Source organism: Elaeis guineensis, chromosome 6 (assembly GCF_000442705.2).
Source record: "Elaeis guineensis isolate ETL-2024a chromosome 6, EG11, whole genome shotgun sequence".
Lineage (NCBI taxonomy): Eukaryota > Viridiplantae > Streptophyta > Magnoliopsida > Arecales > Arecaceae > Elaeis > Elaeis guineensis.
In genome coordinates this window covers 118,524,816-118,535,130 of record NC_025998.2, presented here as the reverse complement: position 1 = coordinate 118,535,130, position 10,315 = coordinate 118,524,816, and the positions used below count along the sequence as shown (strand labels likewise).

General features: G+C 37.1%; 1 protein-coding gene across 1 annotated transcript; it reads right to left on the bottom strand.

The window, feature by feature from the left end:
- Positions 1–1,050: 1,050 nt before the first annotated feature.
- On the bottom strand, positions 1,051–7,293 carry LOC105032034 (uncharacterized). The gene is made up of 4 exons (XM_010906368.4): positions 6,214–7,293; positions 2,240–2,319; positions 1,770–2,034; positions 1,051–1,654 (listed from the first exon to the last, which is right to left on the bottom strand). Exons 1-4 carry the CDS (start codon positions 6,959–6,961, stop codon positions 1,395–1,397), a joined length of 1,353 nt encoding a protein of 450 aa, XP_010904670.1. The 5' UTR covers positions 6,962–7,293; the 3' UTR covers positions 1,051–1,394.
- Between the last annotated feature and the right edge of the window lie 3,022 nt (positions 7,294–10,315).

The window sequence follows — 10,315 nt, the reverse complement described above, 5'->3', positions numbered from 1 at the left end:
AAAGCATTCCTTCAGAATTCTGTCAGATTTACCATTTTTTCCAAAATGAATTCTCCCTCAGTTTCAGCTGCTCTTTTGGATGATTGCATCACTTTGCAACGACTGTGCATATTCATATAGGTGCATCCAAACCATCCAAAACGTTTTAGGATATTCATTTCGTTGTAAATCGGCATCCTTGCACGCCGAGATGAGGAATATGTCTACAAGTTACCAGTTCTATAACCCACATGCTTTTAATCATTGCAATGGACAATACCCAGCTGAAAAGATGAAGAAAATTTCACTTTTTATTACATTATGAAAACAGGTACTTGAATGGGAAGTTTAGATATCCAGCCATTGCTGTAAAATTCTCCGGCGATATCTGATGACAAGATCGTTGCATAATGTAATCCAGAGAAAAATATCGGACAAAAGCAAATAGTGAACCATTCATCTAAATATACAACTTGAGTCCTTTGATGGCACATTTCAAAGTAAGCCGATCTCATGTACAATGATGTACATGTCAAGAAGTTGCTTCTTTTTTATTGTCCTTTTCCTCTGGTGAGAGCCTTTGTAAAATATTTATCTAACAAATGAGGTGAAACATGAAGGTCCAGCTGGCATTAGGACAAGTATACAAGCCACTCCAAGCAATGGTGTAGCCCAAATCTCTATGTATAAACAGTAGCTTAAACACAAGATCTAAGAAGTGCTGCTTTGTGCTAGTGATAATAAAAAAAGTGAGCTTACAGTATCAGAAGCAAAATAGCATACATCTCTTCTCCAAACCTACAATTAAAGCTGCGATTATAAGCTCATTCGGAAAATATAACATACCATATATCTCATTACCAACTCAAGGCAAGACATGTAAATGCCAATTACGCTTGTGATCAGATCTTTTAGCTTTCAACTTAATAAAATCCAAAGCTGAATGAAGTTCTGCAACCAAGAAATGATTAACAAATGAATTGGTGGCTTCAACAAATGGTGCCTCCAGCTATTCTAGGAACTGTACATCAAAATCCACCTACTCTCTATCCATATTAGCAGGGTGCAATCTAATAATGCAAGAATTATATTTAACCATGTGGCACTGTCTTCAAGTTAGACAAAATGGATAACTCAAGGGTACCACAAGGAAATCGAAATCTCTAAGACAATGGCCTTTACAAGAAACTGCTTGAGCAAGAGATGCAAGCTTCCCTGCAAGAGACTTGGAGAGACTTACAATCCAGACAGAATAATAGTAGTATGCTTACAGTAACATCTTCAGAAAGATAACAAAGTCAATATGCAGCATGAATTCTGCAAATATGATACATGCCTGTCCAGAACTAGCCTGCATCTGTAAATTCTATGCTATAGCAACTGATTCCAACTGAAGTTAACTAACAAGGTAATTTTCAGATGCGGATGTAATCTCCTCCCTGAAATCCATTTTGATGAATGGTTTTTCTCAAGAATGACTTCCTACCAATAGACCAACTCAGTGCAGCATGCCTTCTCCCAGAAGATACGCGTGCATAGAGGGAAGGAAAAATGAAGCAAACTAGAAGTAGAAACAGCAATGCACCACAGAGAATCATAACATTACGGAACCCATCTTTCAAATCAGGGTCTCTTTGCCCTGTCCATGGTACACCCCCAACATTCATCCCAAATACTGTGACATGAAAAGAATAGATGGATTAAACATTTATACAACTGAGTCCCTTGTAAATGAATCATGTGATATTGAACTTGGTACTTCAAATTGATAAAGTGAAGAGAAAAATTACCTCCAGTAACAATAGATAATGGAAGAAAGATCATAGACAGAAAAGAAAGATAGTAAAGCTTCCTGTTTATTTGCTCTGACTGCCAGCTATCAAGACCAGCCTGGATTGCTGTCACCCGGTTAACTATGAATCCCAAATTCTCTTTTAGCCTCCTAAGACGACCTATTAGTTCTTCAAGGGCAACTATGTCTTCACTTGCAAACCAACTTTTAGTTGCACACTTCTCTTTTACACGTGGGAATACTTGTTCACCATGAGCAACAACCTGGATTACAATATGATTACAAAAATGAGAAGATCAATAATCCATTTAGAGCTGGAAGGCAGATGATCATACATATGCGTGTGCACACGAGAACATACTTGTTTGCTCAGATTCATGTCAAGTTGGACAACTATAGGATTTTAAAGTTACCACCACCTTCCTAGCATTAGCCTTCCACCATAATAATAACAAAAAAAATGAATACCTGTAGGAGACGCTGCAAATTCAAATGCATTTTGGGAAATCTTCTATCATCCAACAATTGTTTCCTCAGTGCAGATCCTCCTAGAGACAAAGAATAGCTTCAGCAAGTATATTGACCAACAATGCTTACATACTAGTGTAAGACCGTAGAAGGAGAAAAAGGGAGAAAAAACTTTGTAGCAATGCTAAAAGAGAGTGAAATAGCTACAATTGTAAATATATTTTGGATATGTTTGGCTGGGGTAGTTGGGCTCTAGAATGGAAATGGGAATGGGAATGAGCGACTCCCATTTAGATGTTTAGTTAGAGGGAGTCCCATTCCCATTCCCGTTCTAAGAGGTAAGGGGAATGCCTCAATCCCCCAAAATCTAAGCCCGGCTCCCCCCCCTCCCCAGTACTTAAATCTTATTCTGCCAGATTTACTTTAAAAATTGATTTTTCAAAAATACCCCTCTGCTTAAGTGATTTTTTAAGAATGCCACAATTGGCCATTCGGATTCCTATTCCATTCACGAACCAAACACGTTGCGGAACATGGCCATTCCGATTCTTATTCCAATCCATTTTGATTCCAATTATGAACCAAACACACCCCTCATTTAGTTGCGATTCTCTGTGACTAAAAAATAGATAAATGTTTTACCAAAAAAAAAAAAAAGATAAACAGTGGATTCTTGTGATTTACTATTTCTTTACTTCCTGCACTAAAACAACAATGAACCAGAAGGATTCTCTTAGATTTACCAGATGTTTGACAAAAAGGAAACCAGTTTTGTTGAAATTGTTTGGTTCAAGTTGACTGGAGATACATGGAGCCTCTTGACTACAAAAGAGGCCAACTGACAAGGTCCTTCACATGGTTCTCATGCCTCTTCAGTTATCAGCCAACCAAATGCCTCTTGATTAGTGCCATTCAGAAGTCAAGTTGCCTAAATCTAACATAAGCAGTTTGTAGCACCGGAACGAAGATAATTATGAGAAACAGAATGTTGCATTACCAAAGAAGCTGTGCTACTAATTTCATTTCAGTGAACTGACAACACTGAACTGATAGGTAAACCTAAGCAGGTAGTTGAGTTAGATGCCAGATCTATCTAATTACCTGTCTAAACCCCTTTTATTCCTTTTTGTTAATAAGGTCTTGAACTTGGTTCTTTACTGCAACTCTGTTTTGTTCAGAAACTCAAGATTTAAACGGATTAGTACTCCTAAAATAAAAAACCTAACCACCAATCTAATTGCAGTCAATTTATTGATCTATTTTCACTACTGATGCTTATAAAAGGCTATGTTTTTACTGTATGTTCTTCAAATCCCGATTGTTTATACTTCTCCCAAGGTTTTCTTAGCTTTATCTTTCCTCCATACATTCTTCCACCCAAATTTGAGGCCTTCTTCCAACTATGGCTTTATTTGTTCTCCCATGCACATAACCATCCAAATTTAGAATATCATCGTATACCATATTATATGATGTGAACACTGCTGATGCCTCATCAACCACATAATAAACACTATAGGATGTATTTTACATCAGTAGCAAGCAAAAAAGTTACCTAGCGCAAAACTGTATTTTCATAGTAAACAAGGTCCCATATATCCCCGTATGATTTATACCACATGATGGCATGATATAAGCATGGTATATGTCACTTAAAATCTCAATAGGCAGCATGAACTTAATGAATCCATACGACCTTACCACTCTATAAATCAGGTATTTAATATTTCACAAGTAGATGATCTCTAAGTTTTATATTTCCTATGTTTAGCACATATCTGTCCCGGCTTTCTTGTTTTTACTGTACTCACCCCTCAAGTCTGACTCATTAGTGGAGACGCTTATAATATCAAGGAAGAGACATGAATGATCAGATAACACAGAATTATAAGCAAAATCAGATAAACTACCACAAACAAAGCCTTTATGGGAAAGAATGACAGAAAAAGTCTAAACAAGCCGACCCCAAATATTAAGACCAAGGCTTGATAGTTATAGTTATCTTTGTTTCGTTCAGCTACTCTAGTTGAATATAGAAATGCCATCACATATCTCCTAATGTTTCTGATTTCTGACAAACAGCCATAACTTAGCAGAAATGCCAAACTAATGATATCCTTCAGCACACAAATTTACTGCAGATTGATATCCATATGTGTTGCTATAGAAAATGCATGTAACACTTTCTGAATTCAGAAACATTCCCTAAAGCTTCCTTATATGATTCATCTTAGCATGCCCAAATGCTCAAGAAATTAACCAACACATCACCCATAAACAGCATTTATAATGTCCGTGCTTTAAGATTCCTCTATATATGTCAAAATGTTATGATGTAAGAGTCACATGCCTATCTGCGTAGGCCCATAGCATCTAGGAACTCATTGATAGTATCATAACAGATTCCCTTTCCTGCCATTACCCCCCCCAATATACTTGTTTTCCACAAAATAACAGTAGTTAAGTGCCACTGATTTCCTGTCCTAAATGTTGTGAACATAACCTTCCCTCGACATCTGCCATGCTACCTCCACTGGTGATCTGTAATGCAATTTTCTTACAAAATCATAGAATGACCATATCCACTATCTCTTAGCAGACATTTCCATAATTTGCCTATGAGTAAGCCTCCTAGTTGAGCATCCTACTCATACCATAACAATCCAGCCTCATCTGAACTATTTGAGGTCAGCTTTACTGAATCTTGTTTATCAAGTATTCTTATTTGGAGCCACTTCTTATGTTATTTCAAGCTTTTCCATATATATCTTTTCTCACAACTTCCATCCATGTTACCTTACGTCTTCCCCTCTTTTTCCTACAATCTTCAGCACAAAGTAAGCCTTCCTAGTTCAATATCCTATCACAAAGGCTGTTTCTCTTTTCTTTTTTCTTTTTCCCTTTTTTTTTGAGGGAAAGAGGGTCTAAGCTGCCATCCATAATTTGTTGAAATTTAAAACAGATATAATTACAAGGGAAGAGATCAAGGGCACTAAACAGAATACTTTGCTTGCTGCCCTTGTAGAGAATATACAACAATAAAATTAAAAAATAGAAGAAGAGGAGATCTGATTGACTGAGTACATGTCCAACAACCATCAGCAAGCACCTCTTTGATGTTCTTCACTCTACTCCATATTCTTCCAAAATCAGCCAATTATTTATGATCACACAAGGAGACCATTCATTAAACAGTGAAAGACCTTCAGAAGCAATTGATCATATAGAGGTATGTTTGTCGAGGAAAATTCTTGCATTTCGTTCTCTCCAGCAGACCCAAGTCATTGCTGCAAGGAGCATTAGGATTGCAAGTTGAGAATTCTATCACAAATTTAAAGATGATTGTCATCTTTCATTGCCTCTAAACAATCATTCGCTCCCACAACAAGTTTATATGACTCATAAACTTCACAAAATGCCAGTTTGTGCTACTTAATATATCCTGTTTTATCCACATTTAGTTTTCAATCATCTAATATTTTCATTCACTTGAAGCCTTGTGTAAAAACTATTTTACCACATCAACACACTTAATCTATAGTTTTTCCTTACTTTCAGAAGCATTCCATCCATCGAACAGGTCTGCATACTTTGAGTAGCTACTTTTCTTCTACTAACTAAAATGATCATCTATAAATATGTGGACCTTATCGTTATGAAAGTCATCTAACCATATCGAAAGATGACTCTTCTGCATTCATATGAATTCACCATCTCCCAGTACCTCACTTCCGATTCACCTCCAACACAATGTGAGTCTATAGGTTGCCTCCAGAATCATGTGCATTCTGAAGCAGTAATCTTTCCTTTTCCAAAACCAAATTTGCTTTTTTATTTTTTTATTTTTTACTTCTATAACATTCCATACAGGTTCAAAGCTGTGACTAAAATTTAAATCTATATACCTGATAGATATATTAATGAAATAAGAGCAGTTAAGACATGGGCAAAGCTTGATTCATTGTAAAAATTACCCTTGTCCAATTCCAGCTCCATCGAATCCAACTCCATCTCAAGCTTTGTCACTATATCCTGCACCTGATCAATATGGGTGTCAACAATATGCACAAGGAGATTTGAAACAGTCTTTGGCACGGGATTATCGGCCTCCTCCGAATGATTCATTGTCAGCAAAAACTCAAGAACATGCTCGCGAATCACAATGCCACTTGAACCACCAATCTCCTCATCCCTCACCAAACGCGGGCTTGGGCTCTCCACGCTCGGTATCTCTGACAGCAGCGACTGCTCAGTCTGCGAAAAACCCAGCCTCGGCACTCGTCCCAAGCTCACGGTGATCACCGAGTTCTCGGTGACCCTGGCCGCGAGCCGGAGAGTGAAATTGCTCGCCGCCGGGCCTGGGGAGTTCACCCGGAACACGAGGGCTCCATCCACATGGCCGCAGAAGGGGCCATTGCTGACGAGTGTGAGAATGTCTTGGAGTTTCAATGGCGGGCAGAGGACGTCGATGAGGTACTGAGCGGAGATGGCGAGCTTCTGGTTTCCCTTGGGGAGCTCGACGTGATACCAGCAAAATTCTCGGCCGTTGCCCTCTAGGAGGTCCCATTCCTTGGTGAAGAATTTGCCGTGGCCGTCGAAAAGGTAGGCCCTTTGCCGGACCGCGCCGGGGAAATGGCGCCTGTAGTGGTGGGGCACCCTGGTGAGGCTCTCCCTTTCCGGCTCCTCGCCCTCCGCCGCCGGGTCCTCGGTGAAAAGCTCCATGAGGAAGGTTCCAACTTTGAGAAAGATCGGATATTGGGAGTTGGAAAGGTTGGATTTTGGATCAAAATTCGGGGGAAAGGTGCGAACTTTGCATCGATGGGGGGCTCCGGAATCGACAAGTTCGAGACAATCGACGGCGGAACACCCTTGGAGATCCAAAGAGCGTTGCAGGGCCAGGAGGAGAAGCCCTCCGATTGGTAATATCTTAAATTAGAACCACCATAGAATCCAAATGGAAGCGAGGCAGAAAGAGAGTACTGCAGGCGGCGGACGGACGAGATTGTATTGGAAGAGAAGGGAAGAGATAACGATGAGACGAAATTGTGAAGAATCAAAAAAACCGGAGAAAACATCAGATAAAGTGGTTAGCGAAGGCAAGCGGCAATCGGCACCTTCCTCGGAGCTTCTCAATTTGAAAACGTGGGTCCCGTAATATAAATTTTCGGATGGATACCAACAATTATGCCCGAAGAGTAATTTTTGTGCAGCGCGCGTGCCTGTGCTGCAATAACAGCGCATTATTCAATAATATTAAAATACATAATATATTTAAATAAAATAAATATTTAATTTTTTTAATTTTTTAATTTCAAATAATAAAAATATTTTTTTAAAAAAATAATAATATTATTTTTTGATACATTGTATAATTTTTTATGATTATATATACCGTCCTAAATCATATATATGCCTTTCTATATGTTTATGATATTCTGTGTAATATATATAATTTTTTAATATCTATTTAATTTTTTGTGAGTATATATGATATTTCGAATAATATATATGATTTTTTGTGAATACATATGATATCATGAACAACATATATGACTTTCTAATATCTTATATGACTATCTGTGAGTATATATGACATCCTGAATAATATATATGGCTTCTTGTGAATATATATGACATCCAAAACAACAAATATAGCTTCCGAATGTCCTATATGATTTTTTGTGAGTATATATGATATTCAAAACAATATATATGACTTCCTGTGAATATATATGACATCCTGAATAATATATATGATTTTGTAATATCATATAAGGCGTTAGGAAGTCATAGAAGATGTTAAGAAGTCATAAATATTATTCAAGATGTCATATATATTCACAGAAAATCATGTATATTATTTCGGATGTTATATATATTCATAGAAAGTCATATAAGATCTTAAGAAGCAATATATATTGTTCATAACGTTATATATTTTCACAAAAAAGTCATATATATTATTTAAGATATTATATATATTCATAGAAAATCATATAAGACATCAGAAAGCTATATATATTATTCAGGATATCATAAATATATAGAAAGTCATATATATAGTTCAGGACGTCATATATATTCACGAGAAGTCATACAAGATATTAGAAAGTAATAATACTATTCCTTCTTTGTTATACAGAGGAAAGAGTATTTTTGTCACTAAAAATTTAAGAAAGAAAAAGCTGAACGGCATTAAATACATGTCTCATCGTTAAGTACATTACGTGCTTTAAGGTAATTAGATGGTGCGCTCCACGTCAAATTTATTACACTGCACACGATGCATAAAGACTTTCTCTTATGCCTTAAAATTAGACTCATTAGATGGGCTTAATAAAATTCTAATGGGATCAGCCCAGACTTTTGGGCCTACTTTTCAGGTCCGAGCTTGTTAATTTTTTTTAGACTTCGGATTTCGAGCTAGATCCTAAGCTCCCTCTTCCACTACATCATTCACACTGTTTAGGCCCTCAGCACCACCTACTGGTTCTCTTGAGAAAATATCATCCATCTCTGCACTACTGTGGCGGGGGAGGGCACCATCAAGAACTTGATTGGCCTCTTCCTCTTTTGGCACCATCAACATTTAGAAGAAGGCTGCCTTCTACCTTTGGTGTCTCGCCTCCACTAAGGACGAGGAGATCCAAAATTTCATCTGTTAGAAAATATAGGTGATTTCATGCATGTATTTCAAAATTTTTTGAAATAAAATACAGTAAAAGATAATTAGATTAATCATATTAACCTAATATGCATATGATCTAATCATCAAATCAACCTACTCTAAGATTTATGATATGATATGTGATATATAAAATATGAAAAATTCAGAAGATAAAATCTACATGCATACATGTGAGCAGTAGATTAAATCTACATCTATCTGAGTTTAGAACTCGATATCTGAGCACAGATCGATGATCGCCACTGCTGAGAGATGTGGTAAAGAGGATCCTCACTAGTTGCTCACAGTTGTACATGGGTCCGGCCTCTACAGAAGGTCAACTCGAAGGTTCGATTTGATTGGTCTCTTCGGGAGTGCTAGGTCATGCGAAGAACATCTTGTTAGCTGATCTGGATTATTTCTTCAAATCTCTCGAATCTTTTCAGAAGTTAAAGAAGAACATCTAGAGGAGATAAGGATGAGAAAGAAGTATGGAGAAGAAATAATTTTTCTTCTTATTTTTTTCTCTTCCCAAATCCTAAGATCAAACCCTAAAAATCTAGATTTTGTGCTCATCCAAAGAGGAGGACTCTCCTCTATTTTTTCATACCAAGAAATCATGCCCAAAGCCTTCACCGTGAAGACCACTTCCTCGTGTCTCTCACATGCACAAAAGAAAAATAAAACCCCCTTTTATTTGGCGTCAAGTTGTTAGGATTAAAGAGTCCAACAATGTTTGGTCTCTTACTTCTTTTGTCACCCCCTTTCACAATTCCATGCCAAATAAAATATGCGACACCCCCTTTTAGATTTTCCATGGTGAAAACTGATTTCCCACGGTCACAATAACCCCTTTTGTCGCACAAAATAAACCATATATGGAAGGAGTTAGGATGAGATCAAAATCTCATCAAGATAAGAAAGATTGTTTCAAATCAAATTCAAAAACATTCCTAAACTAACCAATCCATAAGAGGCAATTAGGGGGCGTGTGAGAAAGAGTTGAGGTGCTCTTTTTCTTCATGCTAAAACCAAATTAGCATGGAGAAGGAGGGGCTTCATATTGGTGGCGCACAAAGGAGATGTGAGAGAGAGTCCCAGTCCAATGGGACTCTCTTTAATTGCTTCAATTTGATCCCAATCAAATCAAATTTGATTGTACCCAATAAGAAGAGGTAATCTAATCAAATTAGAAATCCAAACTTCTTATTAAGATCATAATCTAATTAAAAATTAATTGAACTCAAGTTCTGATCAAATCAGGAATAATTCTTCCTTAGCGATTAGGTTATCTCATAACCTAATCGGATCAAACCTAATTGAATCTAATTCAATTAGATTTTATCTAATCCTCTTTGCTCAATCAGATTGACCTATCAGTAATCTAATTGCTAATTAATTCTCTATTA

Coding starts and splice junctions, on each gene's coding strand:
- LOC105032034 (XM_010906368.4), bottom strand. CDS start 6,961: ATGGAGCTTTTCACCGAGGACCCGGCGGCGGAGGGCGAGGAGCCGGAA. Junction 2,320..6,213: donor GGAGCTGGAATTGGACAAGG/GTAATTTTTACA, acceptor CTTTGTCTCTAG/GAGGATCTGCACTGAGGAAA. Junction 2,035..2,239: donor ATTTGCAGCGTCTCCTACAG/GTATTCATTTTT, acceptor ATTGTAATCCAG/GTTGTTGCTCATGGTGAACA.